Source organism: Oenanthe melanoleuca, unplaced genomic scaffold (assembly GCF_029582105.1).
Source record: "Oenanthe melanoleuca isolate GR-GAL-2019-014 unplaced genomic scaffold, OMel1.0 S066, whole genome shotgun sequence".
Classification (NCBI taxonomy): Eukaryota; Metazoa; Chordata; class Aves; order Passeriformes; family Muscicapidae; genus Oenanthe; species Oenanthe melanoleuca.
In genome coordinates, this window is record NW_026612715.1 from 45,372 (window position 1) to 72,663 (window position 27,292).

At 40.6% G+C, this 27,292-nt stretch overlaps 1 protein-coding gene across 2 annotated transcripts in view; it reads right to left on the bottom strand.

The window, feature by feature from the left end:
* Positions 1-26,013, bottom strand: part of LOC130266498 (FGGY carbohydrate kinase domain-containing protein-like) — a 36,653-nt gene extending 10,640 nt beyond the window's left edge. For both annotated transcript variants that reach the window (XR_008842897.1, XM_056515767.1), the window contains exons 1-4: positions 25,726-26,013; positions 24,296-24,370; positions 21,052-21,172; positions 18,458-18,552 (exon numbers count right to left, since the gene is read on the bottom strand). Coding sequence is in view for 1 of the 2 variants with exons in the window: in XM_056515767.1 (XP_056371742.1) it covers positions 18,458-18,552; positions 21,052-21,172; positions 24,296-24,370; positions 25,726-25,998 (564 nt within the window). In the remaining variant the exon portion in view is untranslated. The remainder of the gene's footprint in view (positions 1-18,457; positions 18,553-21,051; positions 21,173-24,295; positions 24,371-25,725) is intronic.
* Positions 26,014-27,292: the final 1,279 nt, after the last annotated feature.

Consider the following 27,292-nt stretch of genomic DNA (forward strand, 5'->3'; position numbering starts at 1 on the left):
CAAAAACTGAGCTGGACACAAAGCAATCCCTCCCTGTGAGGTGGGGAGGTCCTGGCACAAGGTGTCCAGAGAAGCTGTGGCTGCCCCTGGATCCCTGGAAGTGCCCAAGGCCAGGTGGAACAGGGCTTGGAACAGCCTGGAAGAGTGGAAGGTGTCCCTGCCCAAACTGCCATGATTCTGATTTAGACCAGGAAGGGTAAAACAGACACTGAAGACCCAGCCCAGGGGATCCTGACACTCAGCTAGGCATCCACACAATATTTAGCTGAACTGCACCACTTCCTCCAAGGTGCAAAATTCAGATTCATTCGGCTGATTTACTTCCACACCCATGATGAACATTCAGCTTTCCTCACATTTAGTCACCAATTTCAAACTTTTATTTGCCATCTGGCAACAGACCGGGCTTTACTGGGGGGAGGGGATAGGAAAGGCGCTTTTTTTCCCTTTTTTTTTTTTTTTCATCTGTATTTGCTTTATGAGCTATGGCTAAGGCATCATTTACACATGAGGAACTGGATCAGGTTCTCTCAATTCATTCCATATGTTCACTTACGCTGTCAAAACATTTTTTCAATCTAATTAATCTGCACACATCTCTCTGTTCATTTCCCCACTTTGGGCAGTTTCAGCATTTTTGGGGTACCTAGCTGGGATTGTCATAAAACCAATTTCTGCCTATACTTTCCTTTAGGGTTACTCCATCAAGAAAGCAAAACTATTTGAAATATTTCACTATTCTTCATCTATTTATTCTTTCCCTGTTTCCAACACTGGCTGAGACTCTTTTTCCTTTTTCTTTTTTCCCTTTCCTTTCCTTTCCTTTCCTTTCCTTTCCTTTCCTTTCCTTTCCTTTCCTTTCCTTTCCTTTCCTTTCCTTTCCTTTCCTTTCCTTTCCTTTCCTTTCCTTTCCTTTCCTTTCCTTTCCTTTCCTTTCCTTTCCTTTCCTTTCCTTTCCTTTCCTTTCCTTTCCTTTCCTTTCCTTTCCTTTCCTTTCCTTTCCTTTCCTTTCCTTTCCTTTCCTTTCCTTTCCTTTCCTTTCCTTTCCTTTCCTTTCCTTTCCTTTCCTTTCCTTTCCTTTCCTTTCCTTTCCTTTCCTTTCCTTTCCTTTCCCCCTCATCTTTCAAACATATGCCTTGCCATGCTCCAGTGTCTACCTGAGGTTAATGAGGAAAATCCCTGCTGTGAGTTCTGATTTGGGAATATTTTTTATCTGGTTAATCTGATGTGTGGTTTACTATTAAAAGAAAAAAAAAAAAACAACCAAACAAAACTGTTACCTCAGAAATATGCTTACATTTTACCCAATCTGGACTACATTTGGGAAATTACCCTGGACAGGGGCTCATAAAAAACAAGAGACCTTTAGAAGAAGTCTTTCACTACTGTAAGGCAGAAGGTTGAAATGTTAAAACAGAGAGTAAAACTGCATTAAAATATAGAGAGAGCGTTTTAGTAACCTTACAGATATCCCATGTCTAACAAAAAATAAAATATCATTTAAGAGATAAAGAAATATCCAACTAGCAGTGAATGGAGAATAAATCCTAAAAGAAATGAGAAATCTCTTGGGAGCTTAGCCTGGACTACATAGCACAGAAAAGGCAGCTTCCATGGCACAAGGGATTTGGTTTCCTTGCCATGATTGCTACAGACAAGGGGTCAGCAACCTTTTCCAGCACACTGCTCCAGAAAGTATTTTTCTTTCCCAAATTAAAGGCTAGCAGTGACTGAACTGAGTGAAGCTGAAGCAAAGCACACTCATCATGCAGGGGGGGTGGACTAGATGACCTTTAAAGGTCTCTTCCAACCCAAACTATTCTATGATTCTGTGATCAGCTGATGATACTGTCCTGTTTTGTTAAAAACTGAGCATCTTTTCTTCTCCAGATCTGAAAATCAGCCAGGGATGATAAACTACTTCTCTCATTTTTCTTCTGCCACTAGAACTGTCCTCCAAGAGTGCTATTTCTTAAACAAAAGCACTTTAAATGCTGGATACATATTGCTAAACAATTTTATTTTGGGAAGGATTCCTTAAAAACCTGGGAAGCCTGGTCTGAGGATGGGATGGCCAGTTAACAAATCTGCTCTAAGAGCAGCAAGAGAGAAGCTCAACCTGAGCTGTGGAATTCCCATGGACACAGAATGGAGAGAGTTTCATAGGAAGAAACTGCAAAAGTCACACCAGAATAGGTTCTGCTCCCCTTGCTCCCAAAAACTTTGGCTTGTATCTCTTTTGGAGACCACTGGGAAATGGTAAATACAGTTCCCTTTAGCACTAAAACTTCTCTGTGAGTAGGAATCTCTTTATGTGCACAATGTCTGTGGACTGCAATTACATTTATTGTGCAGAAAACCTGTAGGCATCAATTTGAACAAATTAATTTGGAATAAACTATTCTTATTGCCAAATGTCAGGTTACCCTTATCACCACTCTGGCTGATGTTTTTCTGTACAAAACCAAACCCAAGGACTATTTATTCCCACCTGTCCCAGAGCCAGAAAGATTACAGTAATATTTTGATTACAGTAGTATTCCATAACCTCTGTTACTGAGCAAACCCAAACCTGTCACCCAGCACTGCCAGCACGAGTTTTAAAGGTATCTCAGGCATCTTTTCCCTTAGCAGATGTTCTAAGAAAGCATTTGTATTCAAATAGAAAAGAGCACATTTTATAACTGCCTGTGCCCTAAACAAAGGCTGGTTCTGTTTGCAAGCACCTCAGCTGGAATTAGAAGTGCATTTGCTGTGGGAGTGAGGCACCAGTGGCACCAGAGCTGGGCTGGTCACAGCCTGAGATCCAACACAGCACCATCCTGAAAGCTGAGATCCTGCAGAGAAGAGCACCCAGGACAGTCTCCACCTTCCCACCTCCAAGTTTTAGCCAGGTGGGAAGCCTGGGGAGCTGGTTTATAAGCTCTCCTTTTTATCTCCAGGAAAGGAAAACAACACCAAATCCTTCCAGAGGGATGCTCTCACCTTACAACATCCAGCCAGTCACCATTCCGACTTTTACTTTGCTATCCTATTCTATTTTCCCAGCTTTTCAAGAAGCCTCCAGTGATCTGCACCTTGTGGCTTCTGCTTGCAAGGAAGCCTTGTCCCTTCAGCCACTTCAATGAGAAATTCCTAAACCATTGCTCCTCAAGTGTTTGAGAGAAAAGCTCTTCCCAGCACACCTTCCATGACTGTATTCACTGGATTCATTGGCTTCTGAATTTTAACCTTGGACAAGCCCCACAGGCCCTGAGATCAGCTCAGTTGGTCAAAACATGGTGCTGATAATGCCAAGGGTGTGAATTTGATCTGCCCTTCACTTAAAGAGATGGACTTGATTATCCCTGTGGGTCCCTCCAACTCAGAATATTCTGTGATCCTGTCAAGTCTCCTGCACTTCAGTTTCTCACATATTCCATGAGAATCACTAGCACCATGAGATTAATACCAAACACTCAGGAGGAAAATCTAACCAATGTGGGACACAACTGAAGAAAATCCACTTTGTGCTTCACGATTCAGCTGGTCCTAAGAACTGAGCCAATTCCTGCTGCTGAAGATCTGTTCTTTTATTTAAAGACAGCAAGCTGGGAAAAGAGATCAATAGCAGAGGCCCAAATGGTTCATGGAGCTTTTCACTTGTAGGTCACTGAGCAGAACCTCAGAGTGAGTTTTGGGAGCTATGGTGGGATGCCAGCTTTTTATCATGTCCTCTGCAAAGGGGATTTATTGGTTTCAAATTAATTTCTATTATATGTAGTTTTCCCAACAAGAAATTCTCTATTGTCACAGCTCAGTCACTGATAACCCTCTGCAAAGCCCCACAGGAGAAACTGCTGCCACCATCTTCCTTCTAAAACCACACTTGGAGAAGTGTTCTGACTGTGAACTGAGGCTGAAGGAGCTCAAAGAGCCTTCCCCAGCCTTGCAAGTGCAGCTGCACTTTCTGTTCCTGACTGGAGCAGAACTGAGGAGAGGCAGAGCCCAGCCCTGGGGTTATCCTTTGCTCCCCACAGTGGCTGCTCCAGGAGGAAGGTGAGTGTGTACTGGCAGTACCACAGCCCTGTTATCTGCAGAAAGTACTTTCAGAAAGGAAAAAAAATACCAAAACAGAGGAAGCAAAAATGAACAACTCTATCATTATCTGATGTGCTGAGATCTCTGCAGAGATCAGCTCAAAGATCCATATTGTTTACAGCAGCTGATGAGTCTCACAAGTGCTGAAGCTGTGCTCTCGCTTAAAGTGTTAACATATTTACAGTTTTCAGTCCTGTCCTTAGCACTTATCTGTCATTTCAAGATGAATGCTCCTTTTGTACAGCCTAATCACTTGCACGAACACTCCACTAGCTCAAAATCCCAGATTTGTTTCACTTTTCCATTAGCAGCAATTCTGTAGTTTGGAAATTGCTTAATGCAGCAAATCTGAAAAAAAAAAAAATCTAACTAGTTTTTGTTCAAAGGTATTTATTTGGCTATGACAAGTCTAGAATGGAAGGAAAGCTATTAAATTACTTTTATCTGATGCAAGTCTGAATTTTACTGCACACCTTTCTAAACAACTTATCCATTGTTCTGCTCTGCCTTGGTTATTGACATTGGAATAATTAGTGAAGATCTATATAAGATCAAACAGGATCAGCAACATATCTAACTAAACCCTTGATAAGAAGCCATTTTTTCACGCTCAACAATCTTTTCTCTATTCATATTTCAAACATTTGGTAGAATCCCATCCTGCCCCCTGCTCTCCCAACAAACAGTAGGAGCATGTGCAATTAAAAGCTGTCAGTCATCCTGGTTTTACAGGAATAAAGGAATGTGGGTCATTCTACAACTCAGTAACTTAATTTAAAAAAATGCAACCCAGGCATGCAAGAAAAAGGATACAGTTCTATGGAGGAGGTCTTACCCTGCTGGATGTTTTACATTACTCTCATTGGGTTACTGGCCTGTCACAAATCAGTTTCAGATGCACCTCAGAAAATTCTCAGCAACACAAGATGCATCTGTTGTTGTTTCTGTTAATCCTGGTCCCACTGCAGTCAAAAAAGGGCAACATCTGATTTTCAGAAGTCTCCAGAAATGTCTACAACTGCAGTTTAGAAGAGTCCATACCTGAGCAAAAGGAGCACCTCAGTTATGTGTTGGGCACAGCATTAGATACCTAAATCTTCAGGCTGGGAATGAAAATGCTGATCTGGAATTAGCTTTTGCTGTTCCTAAGGAATTGCCAATCCAAACCCTGAATGAATTTGTGCTTTAAAGGAAGTGGTCTCCCATTCCTGCCCAAACATTCTCTAAAAACAAGAATTCTGCACATGAAGTGCATTTTTGTGCAGATGTACAACACAATCTTTAAATGTTCTCAGTGCTATAAATACTAAAACTTGATATAAACATTGGAGTTGTAACCATGTCATAGTATATAAGCCATCTTCCATATTATATACATAGCAATGAAAATTAACACAATCATAAACTGCAGTTCTTAGGTAAGATTTTTAAGTCAAAAGATGTTCCAATTATGTGTAACTGTGTTGTCAATCTACAACCTTTCCATTCTGACTTATTTTAACCTACCAGAGCAGCACATTTAGCATCATCATAGATTTTCTATGCACATTTTGTTCTATCCCTTTAATACAACAATAAACCCCACCTCTGAGGTATGTAAGCATCACTAGATCTGCTTCACAAGTCAGGAGGATGAAGAACAAAGTTACCCAACTTGGCCAAAGTCACAGACAAAGTCAGTGGCTGAGGTGGGAATAAAGTCTATATACTCTGCAACTCAAGTTAGATAACACAGATTGTTTTCTCATTGCAAAATTCTGCTTTTATTTACATTCAGAAGAACTTGGTGCTGCAGTAGTTTGTGCAATTTGAACTAGCACAGAGTGCCTCCCATTACCAGGCTGTTAATAAAGAACTACTTTGGCAAACACTGAATTTTTCCTGTGTCCTTAGGAAATACTACACTACATTTTACAGGGTATTTGTTTCATCTGGAAAGCCAGGCAACTCACTCCTTATCTCCAGGACATGAAGCAAGCCTGGGATTTGAGGTGTCCAACAGTTCTGGACATCCATATCTGCTCATACTTAAGGAATTACAATAGGAGCAGGGATGCTGATAAACCAAGAAATGCCCTTTTTCCTTAACCCTTCCTGGTAACACTGCAGAAAAATCCACCATGGGTGGAATATGAACAAAAACCTGTCCAGCCCTAAATCCTACTGCTGTGTTGCATCTGTCTATGGGAGAGTTTCCAGCTTTCTGAAGGCACAATCCAAGGAATAGCAAATACCATCATTTGGAGAAATTTAGACAGTTGCAAAACATTAAAAAAGAATGCACGATAGGAAAATTGGGGAGGGAAGCAGGAAGGCAGTGGGATGACACTGGTGTTAGATGCTGTGTAATTAGCCACTAGAGGGAACAAGAGTCATGCTCTTAATTAAGGTGCAGCCTCTTTTAGCAGAGGGGCCTGAGGGTTATCCTTGTCCAGGGAAGCTGAATGGGGAGGGGTTGAAGCCTTTCCTTGTAAACTTTGGAGTGGGACAAAGCTTTCCTGCCCTTTGTCTGTGTTTCTTCTGCCCTTTCAGGTCTCTATAGGCCTTGGTATAAGCAGAGAACAAGACTTGAAGAATTCATACACCTTTCACATCTCCTACCTGCAATTAACTATTTTTTGCACCAGGTAACAATGTTTAAATAAAAACCTGGGATCAGAAGGGATGAGACAAACGAGAGAATGAAAAAATAAGAAAAATGGTAAAAGAACAAAGCTGTATTTTGCAGACAGGGCACACTTTGGTGTTGGCTCTTTTGAAGGAGAAGGGAAGAAAAATCACATTCATGTCATTGCAAATGGTGTGAAAAATGTGGAGTGATGCTCTGCTGTCATCAAAAGACTAAGACAGTGTTTAGGAGGATGAGAAGGACCTGCACTCCCTCTTGCCTGCTGACCTACCTGGAGCTGCATGAGAAAAATGAATGAGGTGAAAAGCAAAAGCCCCTCTTTTCCTCTGCTGCTGCTGAAGGACACAGAGCTATTCAGCAGCATGGCAAGGACAGAATCACAGACAAACAATCTTTTTATTACCATAAAAATGACAAATAAGTAACAGTTACAGCCTGTAAACACAATACTCAAATTAACTAGAGTTCTAAGTGGTACAGTGTAAGTAGAAGCAGGATCCCACTCCTATTAGAGCCGGCCCAGCCTAAAGAGTATCAGATGTTACCAGGGCCTTAGAAGGCCTGGGACATAAACTATGTGTGTAAGAGAAAAAGAAGTCAAATGACTCATGACAGAGTTTGTTTTAATATAAATGACTTCTTCTGGCTCTCTGCTTTTAAAGCCTTGCCATGTTCAGATCCTGAGCAGCTAACCTGGGCAGCTGGCTCCCTCAGCCCTGTCCTGCAGTTTGTGTATAAAATGTTGGCATTTACAAACTCCTATTCCTCTGGCTGAGGAAGGACAGTTTATTTTAGCACTGTGATCAGTGCCATCATAAATCTCCCCTCTTCCAGTCCAAGAACACTGGCACAGCCTAGTCAGTGCTCTCTTCATATGCTTGTCCATAAAACAGAGGACATGCCACAAGTCTTTTCTGAAGTCCTGCAAGCCTTGAGAGGGGACCTGAGGTGAGGCACAAACCATCCCTGACTCTTTGCTTTTCATTATGTAGAGAAGAGAAAAGAGAGAAGAGAAGAGAGAGAAGAGAAGAGAAGAGAAGAGAAGAGAAGAGAAGAGAAGAGAAGAGAAGAGAAGAGAAGAGAAGAGAAGAGAAGAGAAGAGAAGAGAAGAGAAGAGAAGAGAAGAGAAGAGAAGAGAAGAGTTACTAAACAAAAGAGAGGCACAAATGAGAGGCAAAAATAAAAAGGAAAGAATAAACAACATCAGAGTGGAAGCAGGGACAGGGAAATGGAGGCTGTTGGGGATTTAGTGCTGAAAGAGAAAAGCCCCATTCCTATCTTTATTCTCTTTCCATGCTTGATTCTCCTCTGGGATGAGTGGAATGTCCATGTTCAGAAAGCCACACGTTTGGCATTTTGTCTCTTATGGCAAATATGCTGAATATCTACAGGGGCAAAGTTATACAAAGCAAATTTTTAAAAAAGTGAATTTTGCTTAGTCTCCCTTTCATGCAATGCAAGAATCATCCCTTAGATGGGACTATTGCAAAATTAAACAACCTTGCAACCACAGCCAGTAAATAATGAGTAATGTGCTTGTATGCTCAAAGCTTTTATGCCAACCAGCCCAGGAACGTGAGGAGAGCTCATCACAAAAAGGACCCATTTATCAGAAGGGCTTCACACAGCTTAGCATCTTTAGGGCCATTATTCACCTCCCACACCTAAGCTAAGTGCCAGCTCCCAACCTAGAGCCTAACACACATCCCATTTATCTGCTGCAAGACACACGAGCTGCTTCCCTCAGCCTGGTCTAAAGATACAGCATCCAACACCTAAACTACTTAAAGTAAACAGAAATGGGTAATTTCATAACAACCAAGAGAAAACCACCAGTCTGGGAAGATTAGGTGAAAAATTAAGTCTTACCAGACATTTTGAAAGCAAAAGGAGTCTGAAGGCTACAAGGCTCAGCAGTATTTTGCTGAATAAATCCAAGGTGTTTGTGCTACAGGGCTGGGCAGTGAAGGCACCTTTCAAAGGTGATGTGTTATCATCATCCACCCCATGGTTTTGGGAAGGAGAGGTTGGGATGGATGATGGTACAGCCCTCCCATATATGCCTCTCATGTAGAGACTCTCCAAAGGAAAAGCTATTGATTAGAAGTTGGTTTATTTTCCAGAGTGTTCTCCCTAAAGGGGTCCCCTGTGCTTCCCAAAATCCCAAAGAAGTGACATGGTCAGATCTAACCTTGCCTCAGTAGCCACATCACTTTTCTCTGTTCCTTGCCCAAAAATTTTGCTCCCCTCAGAGCTCCCACACCCACACCCCTCCATGAAACCTCTACCTGGCAAAGGACTCTCTGGAAGTGTGTGGCAAACAGCAGCTGACAGCAGGTGCTCACATAAACAGGCCCTGGTGGTATTTCTGTACTGAGGGTTAGTGATGCTCAGAGGAATGCAGCTCCCAGGAATGCTACACATTGACAACATGCCCCATAAATCATTCCTAAGACAACAACCCAACTCAGTTTTGCTGTGCACTTATAAGGCACAGCAAGAAATGGGCACAGCAGTTCTCCCTGTTTGTGCTCTTCCAATGTTTTTCAAGCCTCATCTGGAGGAATATCTTTGTGCAAAAATTTGCAAGTCAGGCTTTTCCATGCCTACTTCGTGGTCAGCCTTTCTGCCTTTATTTCCCTCAAAAGTGACAATTATGGTCTTGCTACTCATTAGGTGGACACGTGTCCCAGTAAAAACAAAACAGAGCCACAAAGGGATTTCATATGGATTCTCTATATCTCACTGCCCAACTTCAAACTGTGCCTCAGAAATTTTAAACACAGGACACATGAAAAGTTGTTTCAAAACAAGAAGAAAAGGCTTGGGAATGGTTGTTATATGTCTGTATCTAAGAAACCAAGGAAACAAGAACAGATGATTGAACAAAGAAAAGAGAACGAGAATTGGATTCCAATTCTGAGGAAAGACAACGTGTTAAAAAAGCAGCTGCCTTCTAATAAACATTATAGGATCTCTCCTTCACCATTTCAGATCTATGATTATATGAAAGGGAATAAAGAAAAATGTCTTTACTGTTAACCACAATAAAATGTATTGGGCACAGTAAGATAGTAAACAGTTTTGTTAAACTATACAGAGAGAGAAAATGTTAAGAAACAAACCCCTCGAGACGTCTTTAGGAGCAAGGATAACATAGCATATGTAAAACATAAAGCTTTTTCAAATATAGGGTAGCAAAAGTATGTCCTTGGGCTGAACTAGTGGCACCAAATCCCACAACTAAGTGGTCATAATGTCCTTCACAAACTTCAGTGTGAAGCATTTCAGACAGTGCTGTGACTCCACATGCTCGTGCTTCGCCACGGAACAGTCTGATCCCTGTGCTGACATAGCAAGAGTGCAAATCCCAGATGGAAAATTAATCTCACAATGTAGCCAGATTGAGTTTCCAATTCTCCAGTGCATAACTTGAAGGTTGTTCTGCTCAGCTACTGAAGAGGTGAGGCCAGAGAGACTTTAACTTGTTTGACATCCCAAACATTATTTAAGCAAGACACGCTCTGAAAAGGACCTTCTTGGGTACTGACAGTTACAAAAGATCCATGGTACCCCCCTTTGTCCTCATCCTTCCTATAAAATATTGTCATCACACTTTTCCCTGCTTAAATGGCCTGGACAGAAGGGGAGTCCAAGGTCCAAATGACTTCAGCTGTGTCTCTGAGTACATGGATAAAATTGGTCCTTAAAATAGAAAGAAGGATCACAGTACACTTTTAAGAAAGTATCTATCTACTAAAAAGACACATTTATAGTTTCCTCATATTTATGGTTTTCCTCAAGAATAGACAGGGTCAGCAAGCTGGAAAAACTGTAAGGTTATGGTATTATTAAACTTCTACAAGCTGATCTTAATCTTATTCTTCTTGAAAAAAAAATTGAACATCTCCTTAGACAAACTCCACTGTGGTCATCTCATGGTTTGTTACAAAAACACGCAGCAGCAGAAGCTGAACTATTCCAGGCAGCATTCTTTCTCCTGCTTGCCAGGTCCTGGGCTTACTGACAGATGAGAAAAACACCATTGGTTTAATAAGAGTATCAACTTGTGCAGATTAACAAAACATTACATCTTATTCTTTGCCAGCATCAGCTGATGTGAGTTTTTAAAAAGCTGAAAGACATGACAATGTAAGTGTTAATCCTACAGACAGAAGAGGTTATATTCATGTACAGGTGGTTGTTTCTAACACAGTAATTCACGGTGTGAAAGATGCAGAGCTCAGGAGAAGTCAGTGGAGCTGTGCCACTGGGCAAAGCCAGCTACACTTTCAGCATAAAGACAGATTAAATAGATTACTTTTGTCATGTTTCTCTCCAAGAGGTCTTCATTACCTTTTCAGTCCATCCTTGTCAAGGTGAAAAATAGGTAATAAAATCTTTATTACCAGTCTCAGCTAGAATTAATAAACAGGGAAGTTACATTGATATCCCAACACATGGTGCCACTTCTCCTTCCACCAATGCCCAAATATAAGGGCATGTTTTATTTCATTAGTGTGGTATTTCATGTTCATTTCTGATTTCAGAGCAACAACAAGACCACATCCTAAGTACTGGATTGCTGAGGTTGCTGCCTCCAGTATTAGAAGAGCTGTGCCAAACACTCAGCTCCTGTAAATGGGCAGTTCTGTTAGAACTGATTTATCACACAGACTCATTGCAGCTGCCTTTCCCTGTCATTAAAGAGTTACTGAGAAATTCCAAATCTGAACATTTGTGTACTGCATGACATTTCAAATGCAGCATGCTGAGCTTCCACAAAAAGGACAGCACTTAACAAAAGACAAAGCCTTTGTATCCCATTACCTGTGGCATCCACAACTGGTTCCTGAAGGAGTAATAACACAAACCAACTGCAAGAGCTCTAATCACCTTTATCATCTCAAGATGTGTCATCTCCCAGTGAAATGTGTCAGATTCCTGTTTGGGCTCTCATCCAGTAAAGCACTTCAGCACATGGGCAGTCCTGCCTGTCTCCAGCTGAGATTCTTGCCTGCTTTAAAGTCAGATGATGCACCCCAGTGCTTGACTGGACTGGGGCACTGGAGTAAACTGGTGTCATTCCTCTGAAATCCTGGAGCAACACTGATTTACATTAACAGGGAATGCTGCATTAGGACCATGGACTAAGATCATCTGTCACTGCAGCAGCTATATGACCTGCTATGACAAACTTTGACATTTACTTAGACAAGTTTTTACCTGTAATAATTTCAAGTGATATAAACCAACCACATATCATCTGCTGTGACAATGAACTAAACACTACTGCACAGCATGTACTGGTCTGATAATACATCAAATGTATGACAACATATAGCACTAGACATTGCACTCCCCCAAGAACATTTCACAGCACTAGAATTATTTCTCTCCACTCCAGTATAAAAGGCAGCCAGCAGGATGATATCAAATGATGGCAGCTCTGCTTCTCATAAAAGGACCTTGGGGACTGCAAGGAGATTTGTATATCTGCACTTCAGCAGAACAGCAATGTGGAAATGTTAAAGTTAGTAAAGCAAACAGACCTCAAATGAGAAGGGCAACAGATGTCAACCAGTATCACATGTCAGTAAACAGCAACAAGGCAGAGGGTACTTTTCTAAGCACTTTTGTGAAAGCATCGTGCGAGCAGCTCCAGCCACATCTCAGCTGTGTGATCCCTACATGGTGGTGTTTGTGTGTGATTTAACTCCCACCAAGAGAGGAACTCCAGCCACATGGAACTGCTGTCCACTGGAGTCAGCTGAAAGAAAGTAGAAAGGTTTCTATATATTTATTGTGGCTTGGAAAGTGAAAAGAAGTCACACTCTCAAACTGATTGAAAGCTCATTCTGTGCTTGGCAGAGACAAACCAGCATTTATATTCCTCAGCTTTAATACAGAAGGATCATCCTTAGGGCAAAAAAGTAGTAGTGATTCATCTGCTTTTTACCCTCACTGCAAAGACTTCTGACAGTAAGGCCAAAATATGCTAACTAAAAAGGCACTCTTTGTACCATAAACACTAGGCCACAAGGAACTGGACAGTGGCCATCAAATCACTGCCTTTTCATTTCTCTCTCTCATCTATATTTCTCTCAAGATTTCTGGTAAGGAGGCAGCTGACTCTATACAAAAGCCAGAGGCATTGCCAGTATCTTGGTGGTTTCATGCATGCCATATTGAATCTAACTTTATTACACAAGGGGAAAAAAAAACCACTATTAACTAGGGAAAGCCATATTTCAGTGTCAAAACACCAAGGGAAGAGGTGAAGGGATGGAGTTCTACTGACAAGTTGTTGCCCTGAATCCAGGCTTGGTTAGATGTAAATATTCACAGCCACTGAATATCTTACATGAAATAGTTTGGTTATCAAAGAAGAGGCCACACCAACCAATGCCTAGGAGAGCAAGAGCTTTTTTTTTCCTGCCCAAGGATGGTCTCTACTAAACCTTGGGCTCAAACTCTACATGCCCAGATTTGGAGTTCTTGAAGAAAAGGAAGGCAAGGTCACAGCACCTTAACACACTCCTTGTGTACATCATGGTGCCTAAGAAAAACCCTCTCCTTCCTCTGCCTTTCCAAAATCCTCTGATTAAGGGAATGGGAGAAAAAAAACAACATGGCAGGAAGGCCTTTGCTAAAAGGTGCATTAATTAGGTAAGGCAAGCCAATGAAATGATTAATTTGCTTTTCTCCTTCAATATTATGTTTACACAAGTTGATTATAGCACTTAATTACTAATTCACCCTGCTCAAAAACAAGAGTACTTTAAATTTTTAATGAGATGTGGGAAGGCAGCATTCCTGAACTCAACAGGGAGAAGTCATTTTATTTCCTTTTGATTTCCCAAGTTATTACCATTTCTAAGGAAAAACTTATCCCTTCCCTGATCTTCCACTCAGTCCTTTCTTTTGAAAATATGGAAATCACGGGACGCTTACATGAATTTCAATCCATGGCCTGACAGGTGATGCTTTGGAAGAGGAATAGAGGATCAGATCATCAGCTGCAGCATGTCCACTGAAATAAGTGGAACAAAATTACACCAGGAATAGCCTGATCCAGAAACTGAAATGGCCTAACCCACTCCAGTTCCATCAGCACAAAGGTTGAATACATCCCAGTACTATTTATGGGTGTTCTTGTGAAAAAGTTGTCTCTTCCCCATTGCCAGTTGGTCCATTACCAAGGTTGTGGACTAATTGTACTCAGGAACTTCTTTACATTCATGACTGTCTGTAACACTTTAATTGTTACAAGACAAACACTCCATGTATCCTATGTTCTTCCTGGCTGATCTTTATAAAACTTGTGCTGTCTGTGGGGTTTGTTATTTGATTTTTCCCTCTGTGTTCCACTACCCAACATCATCCTGAGACAACTGAGAGGAGACATCCATTAAATGAAGCAAAACCCAGCACTGCACGAACAAAACTCTTCCAGGCTCTGTTAGCACAGAGTTGTGAGTGAATTATTTCCCTGCACCACCTTAACTTCAACTCCTGCAATACAGTCCACAGACTCTGAGCCAGGGGACCACGATCCCCATGGCTCCTGGGGCTGCTTCCAGGGCTGCAGACTGGACCCAGGGGCTCCTTCACCTGCTCAGCTGCTACTGCTGCTACATAATTCAGCTAACCCACATGAGATAATTAACTAACACCTCTCCCTATAGAATCCAGCTCATTTTTACACATCTATGACTTGCTTCATAGAAAAAATTGAAAAATCTTTTCCCTATCTTTTTGCAGGATATGCCATCAACTTGCTTAACAACCAAAACCAACAAAGGAAAGACTAAATCTCCCATAAAAGTCAATTTGATACCTGAAAAATCTTGTAGCCATGTAGATTTTTAATTCTAGCTCAGAGTTTCATACCAAAAATGTTTAGGAAGCTGATCACAGAGAGTTACCAACAAAATGCATTCTAGAAAATCAGAGTTTCTTCTCTCCCATGCTGGCCAGTAACAATGCCCCACATGAATGCAGCATATCCAAAATAAATCTGGCAATCTGGTTCCATACAGGTAATTTTATTAATTGCTTTAATATGCAATTAAGGAATAGTCAGTGGGCTGCAGGGTTTTATAAGGCAATAATCCTGTTCCCTGGTGTATAGCTTTGTCCCAAAGAGTGGGCTATCCAAAAAAAAAAATTAGTTGGATGACTGCCAAATCAAACAGCACCTTCTTCCCATTTTCAATTACATACGAGTGAGGCAGAGTAACGAGGATATACTGGAAACTTTGACATTTATTTATTGAACATTTTTACTGAGAAGGAATTGCTGGCTGGCTAAACCGGAAACTATATTTTTACTGTAGAAACAATCCCATAGAAAAGCAGGATCCTGCTGCTCAGCATGAAAGGAATGGCTAGAACCAATAAATTGACCCATCTAAACCAGCAATGTTAAGGTTATTTCATTCAATACAGCACGTATTTCAAAAATCCTAACCCCAAAAATGCAGTCTATATTTCAAAAATCTTTATGCCATGCTGTTTTACACAGCACTGTCTGCTGGGGCTCAGCCAGGCTGTGTTAGAGCTCCCACAAAACCACTCAGAGAAAAAGTGTGCAGCATCTGTAGGGGCAAATTAAAAGATAAACCAACAAGAAACTCAGAGGATTTTCTCCCCTTTCCGGAGTTTCTAGAGACTAAATAACCAAGAGATGAAATGGGGAAGAACTCACCACACTGTGTGTTTTTTTTTCTTTTTGGATAGACCAATTGTTTTACCACAGAGGAGAAAAATGCAGGGAGAGTAAATGAAGAGGAAAATAGGGAAGTCAACATTCTTTGAAGCAACAACATATGGTGACCAGGCCTGAGAGATGGAGGTTATAAATCTTCCCTTGATAGAATTACCTAAAGATGAAATTGAAGCTTCAAGGGGCTTGAACTTTTCAATCCACACTAGGAGCTTGCAAATTAACCTGTTTGGTCACAGCTTTTGCATTAACCTTCATTTCCAAGGCTTCTCTGTAAAGGCTCAGTATATTGGGAATTTTAGTGCTAATACAGATGTGATCAGTAGAAATCATGAAAAACTTCGCACAAATCACTTGAAATATGAAGAAAAATACATGGAAAATTAAGAATGAGAACAAAATGCTGAATTGTTCAAAGAGCTGCAGTGTGGGAAGGGAGAAGAGACAGGAGGCATGCTGCTGCTTGTTTCTCTGTGAGAATAAACTTATTTAGAGATACCAAAGATAAAGGAGAAGCTCTTTGGTGTTCCAGTCATGACCCACTGCCCAGGACAGGTCAGGGTGAGGCTCCTGCTGTCCCATGTGAGTGGGTGCATCAACAGCCTCAAGTGGTGAGTGGCTGTCTGTCTTTGGAAAAAACATCCTCTGAATCTGCTTCCCCATCTGCAAACACCAGTGATGGGGCACCACAGGACCAAGCACCAGGACTGTGCAGGAGGATGAGAGTGCAGCAACCATCACAGCCACAGACCTACCCCAAGAAATACCTCCCAATTCCAACACATTTCCTCTGTCCAGTTAAATAAAGCCTAACTCTGACTACTCCGTAAGTTACCCCAGAGTTGGCTCCTCCCTAGGTGATCCAGCTTGTTTTCCCTCTGCTGAAAAAGATGTCCTGGGAGATTCTGAGGATCTTGCCTTTGTGTCCAGATTCTGAGTGAGGCAGCTGCTCTGACCTGGCTGACCCATGCCCCAAATACCTACAGGTTGCACATTCCATCAAATTCAGCATCCCTGGTGGGCAGCAGCCAGAGCTCTTGTCAGCAGAGCATGGTAAAACGGGACTAAGATTAGCAGAAGTGATTTGGAGGGATCCAGATTTGAGTGCTACTTCCAAGCTGTCCTAAAACTGCTTGAGTTCTAGAAAGTGGACAACAGCCAACCCATAAAAACCAGGGAGCTTTTAAACATTTTGATCCTGACATTGAGTGGAAATGTCCAAAAATCGTTCTGAGAAATATGACCAGTGACTGGGAAAAATACAGTAAAAATGCCCTTCAAAAAACCATAGACATAAGGAGAGAGGTTATTGTAAAAAACCCACAGTTCTTTCCTTCACTATTACACTGAGCAAACAAAGAGCTTTGGAAAGCACAGTAATTAAGCACAAACCATCTATTAGAGGAGAGGTAATAACCTGTATTTGCAAAGTCTACAAAGATGCTGAATGTTTGCAGCAGCACCTCTAAAGAAAGGGTTGTTTTGGAAGATGTGTTACAAAAATAAATGTCAGGGAGGTTATTGACCTGCAATGGTAGATACACATTTACACTTCCCTGACCCTAAAATAAATGTATTCAGTTTCTCCTTTGCCATCCCATGTAGCTAAATTCTTCTAAAAATACTCGTATCTGTTCTGACATTACTGGATATTCTTCTGAAATATTTTCTTATATAAAGGCAGGGTTAAAACTGAAAAGTAAGTGGATACACAAAAATTGTATAAAACACAACACAGAAAACTTCATAACATTAAATTTTTCCAATGCTGATAAAAACAGACTTAATGAAATCAGTTTTGAGATGTTCAGTTATTGTGCAGTAGTAGAAAACATGGAATGAAATATGTGCTTAAAGGCAGAAGATTAACAGAAGAGTAAGAATTAAATATGAAGTCGTGTCACCAGAAGTTGCTACTGAAATTACATTTATCAAAATAAGACCACCTTACAAGCACTAGCATTATTACACACAGATATATAAGTTGCACTCTGTATTTGCTGCAATGAGATGCATTTTAATGGAAACATTCTTATGAAAGGAAACTGCTCTTCCTGCTAACCTACACAGCACAGTAGAATATTCCCATTTGGAGAAGTGCCAAGCACAGCCCAGCTCCTCAGCTTATGTTGAGCTGTTTATTGATTCCAGTGGAACTGCATCAATTTAACCAGGTCGAGGAGCTGACCTCCCTATTCACAAAGTATCTCCAGATAAGCTTTTGTGCAAAATTTCATCTACAAATATCTGATGCCTGATGTTATAAAGAAAAATGCAACAGATGTATTAGGGACCATCCTGATAAATTACTTTGTCCAACTGCATTGTGCTTTTCAGTGTCCTTGTGCAGCATGAGGAGAAGACATGGCTTATGGGATTGCCAGGTGGGAAAACAGGCATGATTTGGGGCAGTCAGACCCTTCTTTGGGTTTCTGATGCCACTGCTGTTTGTATAAATGCAGCTAAGCCATGCTTTGAATCACTAAAAATAAAAGCCTCACTGGTACTTTTTCAGCTGTTAGTGGACTGAAATAACATGAACGAACATGAAATTCCATCCTCATTATTAACTCTGCATTCACTGGGGCAAGACTAGAGCTAAGATGTGTTATTTTTTACTGCTTGCTTAAATAATGCTGTGTTGCTTCTTATGTTTAACATTCCTCAATATGAAGGAAGGAAAGTAGGACAAATGTAACTAAGATGAAAGTGTGACCTTCCTGCAGGATCAGAGCCTTGCCAAATTCCCTGTTTTGTCTGTAAAATTACACGGGCTAACTTCATACACAGCAGTTTCTATGCATGTCCCCACAGTCTAAAGACAAATGAATCCTCAACACACCTAAATAATACCTGGAGTTAAACAGAGGGTGCAGAGAAAGTGATGCTGGATCTTGTCTGGCTGTGCAGAAAGGACAAACTTTTCCACTTGGATTAAGGTGTGTGCGTGGTGCCAGAAGTCAAGGTGTAAAACACATTAAAACTGAACAAAAAATGACATAAAATCAGGTGCTGCATACCTGGATAGATGCAAAATCCCCAGAAGCACAAGCTCCAAGAATAGCAGCACCCACCAAAACAGACTCCACTTCTTTGGACAGCACAACAGGTTTGCCTGCAGAGGGAAGAGCCTGTTAGGGAACACAGCAGCACCAGCAGCTCCACAAATAATTAAAACCCAAAAAGACAAACAACCTATTCACAGCTACATCCTGCTGTTGGTTAATGCAAATGTCTCTGCTCTGTGGTTCGAGGCTCCAAGAAAAGTGCAGAATTTAAATAAAATAATTTTAGTAAAATATTAATGGAGAACATAAAGCACACAGAAAACAACCCCCCAGATCTTTGACACTGGCTACTTATCTCATTCAAAGGGCTTGGTATAAACCTGTTACCCACACCCTCCAAACCCACATGCCTATTAAAAGTTGACCTGGAGGGGAAAACAAGGCAGTCTCCTTTTTGTTTCTTTTGCAACAAACAAAAAAAAAGATTGTTTGTGTTTGGTTTTGAACATACAGCCAACAAAGCCAGTCTGGTTTTGCTGGAAGACATGAAAAGATGAGTAGTAAACTTTCTCAAGCTATGTATGAAATTATAAGAGAAATCTTGTCTTTCAAATTGTGCAAGATGTTTGAAAACAAAATTAAAACACTGTAAAAGCAAGTAAATAATATATATTCTAAAGCTAAATATTAGTGTTTCACCACCCATGGGTACTATCAAGAACATACTTCCTCTTGGTTTATGCAGAGTTTTCTGAGACCTGAAAAGCCTAAAAAAAACAAACAAAAATTAGCCTGCTTTCTTAATTCCCCTGAAAAAATCTAAACCAAGAGCATAAATCTAAATACTTTTCTAGCTGCACTTCAGATGCTTATCCTCACTAAGCTGAAAAATTTAATATTCTTGCAGTATTTGGCATGTGTCTGCATTTCCAGTACTGAGATAATGTCATTCAGTGAATGATGATGCAAACACAGGGGTGGGAGCAGGGATTCCTGCTCAGAACAGTCTCCATGATATTATGCCTCAAAAAATGCTTCTCTTGAGAGTCAGCTGTAAGATTAGAAGGAGCTGAAATGTGGGTGAAGTCCTAAAATCAGAGCAACTTCCACAGAGGAAAAAGGCAAAATGCACATTTTGCAAAATGAGAAATAAAATTATTAATCTAAAAAGCAATTACTGACACAAAGCAAATCCACCTCGCAGCACTCATGATGCAAAGCTTGCCCTGTCACCTGAGCATTGCTCCAGTTCAGCTGAAGCCCAGCTCAGGACTTGGGTCAGCTTGGAACAGCAAATCTAAAGCTGAAGCTCAGAGCTCTGTGGCTCTTTGCCAGGCGTCAGGGAGCAATTTTCAGTGTGCTCTAAAATTTACTGCCCGTTTCCCGCATGGCAGAATGAATACGGAATTCTTACCAGGCAAACAAAAAGATCAAGATACTTTTTAAGTGGCCTGTGGAATTATCTATTGGATGTCTGCATGGCTGAGTCATGGGCATTTGTTGGTAACAATAATATATTCAGATTTTTTTCTTTTCAGGAAAGAATGGGGGATTGATCCTGGAATGTTAGTTATTTTATCTGATAGGCTCTAATGAGTTCAACATAACCAAGAGCATTTCAGTCAGATGAACTCTGACATCCCTTGTCAGTCACTGATTTTACAAATGGGGGAGAACTCCAGACTGCAAAAAGGCCTTTTTGTACTGAATTGTACTTGGCCATTAGTTACAGTCAAAGAACTTGTGATTACATTTTAATCAGAATACCTTTTCACAGATCTTTTCTTTTACACATCACAACCCAGCAGTCCAACTCTACGTGTAGCTGAAAATCACCTAAAATATGTGAGTTTTGAAGGGAAGGCATGGACTTTACATTATTTTTCACAAGGCATCACTTTGACTACAATATAATTATTGAATTTTAAGGTCAACAGGCATTATGTTTTTTGTTTGTCAATAAGGGTTATAAAATGTTTGATGTTTGATATTAGGGCAAGTTAGATCTCCAGACCAAACACCCCAAATTTGGGCCTTCAACTTTATTTATGACAGCTTAACTGATCTTAATTTGAAATAAACCCAAAACACACATCACTCAATGTTTCTCTGAAATCCTTTACACTACATTTTGTTATTTTTTCCACTTTTTTTGAAGCATATTCAACAGACTTGCAGGTGTGCAGATATGTCCAACACATACAGGCTGAAAGGAGACCAAAAATACCATAGAGGCCTGAGAGCTCCTCTTGTAGTGAAACACATACCCAGGGCTTTCTCACCAGGAATTCTACAAAACCAAGTGCAACACCTTGCAGGAGCAAGGATCCAGATGTTGTCCCCTAAACTACATCAGTGACACAGGCATGGAAGCAATTCAGGAAAGAATTGTTCTATAGAATGGATACATACAATGCCCAGCTTGAGCAGGCACTGTCACAAGTCAAAGAAGATGGAGCCAATAGAAGGAACATTTCACTGCACACTTTTCTGGCCATGCAGCAAAATACAACTCTATATAAAGTCTTTATTTTTCCAAACACAAAGTACTTAGGCACTTTAAAAAAAATATTTACACTCCTTTCCATGCACTTCCCCAAGCTTACCAGTAATGTCAGCATGCATCTGCACAAAGAGAGGGTTCTTGCTCAGCCCACCACACAGGAACAGCGTGGAGATGTCATGTCCTGCAGCCTGCATCACCTCCAAAATATGTCTTGTTCCCAACTTCAAGAAGGGGGAAAAAACAGAACCAGATGAGCACAGGAGAGAAGCCACAGGAACAGAACTACACCTGCATGGCAAAGACGTCCCTGCCAAAACCTTTTCTTGACTTTGTACAGCAGCAGCTGAAAATCCAACTCAGTAAAGAGGTTTCAATTCTGAAGCCAAATAGCAAAACAAACAGAACAAAAAAAATGGAACAAAAAGAGAACAGCAAATAAAAAACTGTTTTCTGTCTTTTCAGCAAAAAGGAAAACCTGAAGAATTTTGTATTGGCTTAACTATTTCTCTTGGCCTTTGCCCTGTGCAAAATAAAATGTTCCACTTCATGGCTGAATTAATTGAAACATCTCGAATGCAGGCATATTTTAAACTTTTCATTTACAATCTCCATTCTAAGAAACTCAAATTAGAATGTCAGAAGCAAATGCTTTGCCATTTTCAAAATACAAAACCATTTTCTTTTTGTTTGCTTTGCTTTGCTCCTCACTGAAGTCAGACTTCTCCCGATTTCCCTCTTGCAAGAATATTTTCCATTTCTTGACAAACTATTTGACCAAAAAGAATTCCCAGCTCTTTATAACACCTTGGAAGTTAAGTTTGAAGCTCAGACTTGACAAAATGTCAAACTCAAGGCAAAATGTTGCCCAGTCTGACTCTTGGTAGACAGATTCCCCACAAAACACAATCTGGTCAGAGTTTTCATAAACTGTTATTTAAGTTTTCTTTAGACCATGCTGCAGTTCATTAAGAGGGCTGTAGCTGCAACAAACACTTCTTCAAATAAAGCTACTGAAAACTGAACTTGCAGGGTTCCACCAGGCTGGAGACATCCACAGTGAATGCCCAACACTACTCTGGACAGGCCTTCAAATGCATTTTGATTTTTAGACAAGCAGTTCAGAGGAACCTGAGCAACCCCAGCCCCAGCTGACTAAATCCATGGCTTCCCTATTGACACACAGGGCTGATTTCCAAATTGCACAGCCACGATTTTAATTATGGAAAAATAAACTGCTCCAAAAGGATCTGCCTGCTCAGAACTGGCTGCAGGGCCACAATTACATCTCTGATCATGTTCTCATCTGGCCAACTGTTGCATTGCATTTTGCAGTGAATAGTTAAAAGGAGATTCTCTTTCACTGCTTCTGAAATTCAAATTTATTAACAACTTCTCTCACAACATACACACGTCAAAGACCCTGAGAAAGAACATGCTGTGAAAATTATTTTGTGTTTACCTGCCTGGAAAATTGTATTCACACAGCAATTTAAATTAAAGCCAGACTTATTTCACTGTGGGTGGGGGGGAACTAATTTAATCCTGGGTTGGAGAAAATGCAAATTGAGGGGCTTCAAATGCAAATTTTATATAAAAAGGAAAAAGCATCTCCTGCTGAAAAGAAAACTAGAGATTAACATTCTGTGGGCAGGCCTACACTTTGTACAAGATTTTTACATAGGTTTAAAGTTTATCTTGCACCCATTGAAGACAGCTAATAGTACAGGATTACTACGACTGTTTCCTTCAATAAAAGTGAAGTTAAATTTGGGAGTGAAAATTTAATTTTCTAGGTATCCCATTAGCAATTAGCAAATATATCAAGTCAAAACCAGTGTTCTCTGTCTACTTTTTAGTTACTGTTTCAATAATGCTTTGGGGGAAAAATAATTTCCCTTAACTTATAGTGAAAAGAAAAGTACAATATGGCCTTTTTATATTAAATCAGCCCAACCAGCTCTCCAAAAAATATGCAGCTGCTGAATTTACTGCTCAAGACAGTGTTTGTGTTTTACAATAAAGTTTGAGCTGTATCATATAATGAGATAATAGGTGACTTTCCCAGGATTTCCAGCAGAGAAGGTTTCCACTTCGTTAGCACAAGATAATCACAGGGCACCTGTTCCAGACTGGGAAGTTCCTTTCAGGGACAGGATCAGTCCCTGGCATTGTTTAGCCTCTCCTCCACATTCTTCTTTCAATGGTGGGATTATACTGAAGCATCAGGTATAACCCAGCCACATTCATCTGCAAAAGGCTCCAAACTCACAACAATGAATCCCAGGCTGGGGTTAAGTTCTCGTTATTTGCTGAAGAGGGAAGGTTAACACATAAGATGAACAATTCCCAATAAATTTACAGCAGCCGCCCACCCTCTCCATCCCAGATGGCTGACCCAGCCTGGAAAAGTTGTTGTTTAACCAGGAGAGGAGTTTGGAAGTTTTCCAGCTGAACAGAGTTTTGTCAGGAAAACTCCCCAATTCATCAGACTATTCATGTTTTGTAAAAACACCTCAAGTTCAACAAACTTTAAAAAAATAAAAATAAAAAAATTGTTAACGGAAAGGATGTTAAAGGAATGTGGATTTCAGTCACCAGAGGGCTGGGGACAGCGTGTCCCACTGGAAACACCCTGAGCCAGGCTTTCCAAACCACTTCTGTGAGCCAGGGTTTCACCTCTAAACAGAACTTCTCGTGAACTGGAAATCCTGGGTTCAACAGAAAATCAGGACAGAAAGAAAAGTATTGTGATAAAATTCCCCATCCCTGCCTGCTGGCAAGCACGAGGGACATTTCCCAGCCTCCCTGCCCTGCCTGCTTGTCCAGCCATGGCCACAGGCTGGGACTGCTCCCCTGGTGGGTCTGGAGCACAGCCCTGCTCAGCCTGGCACAGAACTCTGCCTCACCCAGCGGGCAGGGAGGGCAAATCCATGGATATGGGAACAATCTGAAGCTGAGGCTTTTTTCAGGGCAGCACAGAGCCCTTTGTACAACTGCCAGAGCTCTTCTCCCCCTCTCCCAGCCTCCCTCTGGACAGCTGGGATGTTAATACTGCTCCTTGTGCTGTCAGCCTCCTCCCTCACATCTGCACCAGAGGCAAAAGCTCCACTTACAGAATTGCCATCAGGACAAGACTTTTTAGGAGAACATCTTCCCCCACAGTCTGCTGATTATCCTCCAGTTGGGAGTGGTCACCAGTGTGGGTAAACAGTATCTTACTCCTTTAAGAAGGCCATTAAGTGAATTCATGTTTTATTAGAAATCTGGTTAGCAGAAGGGAATGATCAGTCTGCACAGAACACGAGACAATTCATTCCTTCTTTTATGCACTAAAAATGTCTTACAGCAATGGCTTGGATCGTGGCCAGGTAGATAAGGGCAAGTTCATCCAGACCCCGAGACAATGTCAGTCCAACAACCTGTGCAAAGATCAAAAAAAGAGATGTAAACCTCCAGCCAAAGTAAAACTCTATTATTCTCTATGACTTCTTGTTGTAACAAGTTTTAAGTGCTAATTCCAAGCCTTACTCCTGTGAGCTGTACACATAATGTTATGTTAAACATGTTATTCCTGATCTGGGGAAGAACCACATAAATTATCCTTGCCCTTCTGAAGAAATAAAGAACAAACAGCATATTGTATAGGATTAGAGATAGATTAACTCTGACAGTTTTATGTTATGACTCAGATATTGCTCGTGAATGTATTTAATGTAATAATATGAAAATGCTATTACATAAAAATAACTTTTTAAAAGCATTTCTCCCCCTCCCTCCCAAGCACCCTAACACTGAAACACAATTAATAATTAAATACTATATCTTAACCTCCTTTACTCTGACATAAATCAATACTGCACTGTAGTTATTCTGGATTAATATCAGGCAAGACCTGAATGCAGACAGAATTGTGACAGAAAAAATGGGTTGCTATTACCAGTATTTGCACACAGCCATCATACCCAAGAAATTGTGATTTTGCTGCAGCATGTAATTCTTTCATAAAATAATGGAGGTATTATTAGGACCCAAAAATATATAGGCCCCTTTTTTTTTTTTTTTTAAACGTTTCCCTCATTTGTGGCTTAAAACACACAGCAGTGCTTATGTCTTTCCTATCTCAGCCTTAAATACAAAAGATTTTGGTTCTGCTGAGTAGCTTGAGAGGCTCACTTCAAGGACAATTTGCCATTTTGAAGGAGATTTCTGCATTAATCACCAGGTATTTTGATATCACCAAATAATACTCTTATGATACCCTTCTGTTACAGTTCTGCACAACCCTGGCTAATAAGTGAGCTGATCTACCGCTGTAAATTCAAGGAAGAGGAACACCCAAACTCTGAAAGATAGGCTGAAAAGCTGTTTAAATCAACCACCTATCACCAGAATATTTCATTCCCTTCTCAGACAGGTTTACCCAAATTTCTCTTGAAATTCATTGCAACAAATGGTAAGATTTGGTACACAGGTGATATAACAGCAAGAGCTGTGAAATGTGATTCCTAGGAAAGGTACCTGGACATACACAACATTCCTCAAGATTTTAGAAAATTAGTATGGCTGTAGTGATATCTCAAGTAGAATGATCTCTGGTTTTCTACTGAAACATCAGCAATGCAGCAAGAAACCCAAATCCTTTGGGATAGTGTAAATAATTAAGGAGGAGTACACTCAAAATTGAAGAAAAGCTCCTTCCAAACTGCTTTTTTTTTTTTTTTTTTTTTTTTTTTACCCTGTATTGACCTTTTAGCAAAGACAGGCTGTTTCTTACCATGCCCTTTAGTGTCAGATCTGTTAAGGGAGATCTGTTACCATGGAAATCTGGCCAAACATGTAAATCAACAGTGAGGAAACCCACAGGCAAAGATTTCTTAATCAGATCCAGGTGACTGTTCAAGTATGTATATATACTGTGAGCACTGCAAGAAAAACAAGTTGGAAAAAGAGGGGGGAGGTTATTCCTCAAACATAAAACATTTGTACTACCACCAAATGCAGGAACCCCATCAAAGCATGGCAAACTCCCACTGCCTGCCAAGGCCATGGCACTGCAGGGATATCTCTGTGTGCTCAACAGGCCATCAGAATTCCTTAATTTCCCAAGGAGATAATGTGACCATGAGTTTGTCCATTGATTCCTAAGAGTCCCCAGAGCTGTTTGAGATTTGGGGGCTTTTGCTGCTCCTCTCCCACAGCTGAGAGGGAGGAGTAAGGAGGATTCCAGACAGAAATGAAAACCAAATTCCTTTGCAAATGTTTAAAAATTTCTCTGATTGATCAATAGTGCTGGATGTACAGCTTTCCTTTTTTAAACTATAATTATTTCAGTGTGTGTTATGATTAAAATGCAGCACTAAGGGTGGAGGAGAGAAAGTGAGTGGCTGCTATTTTAGGGAGGAGCCCAACATGGGCCTAAATATGATTGTATCTAAGTTCAGATGCTACACCCAACCCCACAATATCCAACAGACTTTTTTCCTGGACTTAGGACTAATGGTGAATTCTTCAGTGCCTTGGCTTGCAATGACTCCAGTGACATTCCATTTAAAAAATGTTGTAATTATGCTCAGAATATTTTTTTCAAACACTCATCCTATCACAAACAAACCCATATATATTTTCCAACCCCTTGGAAATCTCCAAGTGGGGCATTTAATTCTAGACATGTGGGTCAATAACAGCATCTAACCCTAATTACAATTGATTAGTCATTGTCTCATCCACTGCAGACCCAAACAGTGATATTCATTTAGCCTCTACATGTATATTCAATCATGCACTAATGAGATCCCTAAGGGAATTTGGCATATGCTTTACTAGTTTGACTTTTGACCCACTAGCAGCTGTATATTTATACTTTGCATTCAACCATTCAGCTGCATGTTTTTTCAATTATACCTTACCATGTGTACACTATCAGAGGATATCATTCAAAATGAAGTACACTTGGAAGACATTAAAATAACTAATTTACATCATTATTCACGTCCTTTAAAATGTGCTTTATGTGTCTTCCTGGACCCAAATGATGATAATTTGGAGGTCACCATCACTTCTTTCCCTTTCTTGTAAAAGTGGCCCTGTTTTCTCCATCCCTAAAGATTCCACTACAAGCAGTACATGCTAAGGATAAAGTTGTTTTAATTCCAGTCTCAGTCATGGCTTGACTGTTGGGAAGGATAAAAAAGGAAAGCTTCACTCAACCACAGACCCACCAGACACCCCAACCTCTCTCTCTTCTCTATCCTGGCTGATTGCTCTCACAAGGATTAGCCATTTGTGCAGCTCTGTCAGAACACAAGGACTGAACAAAAGGAGGCTGAAGTTGAGCCAAATAT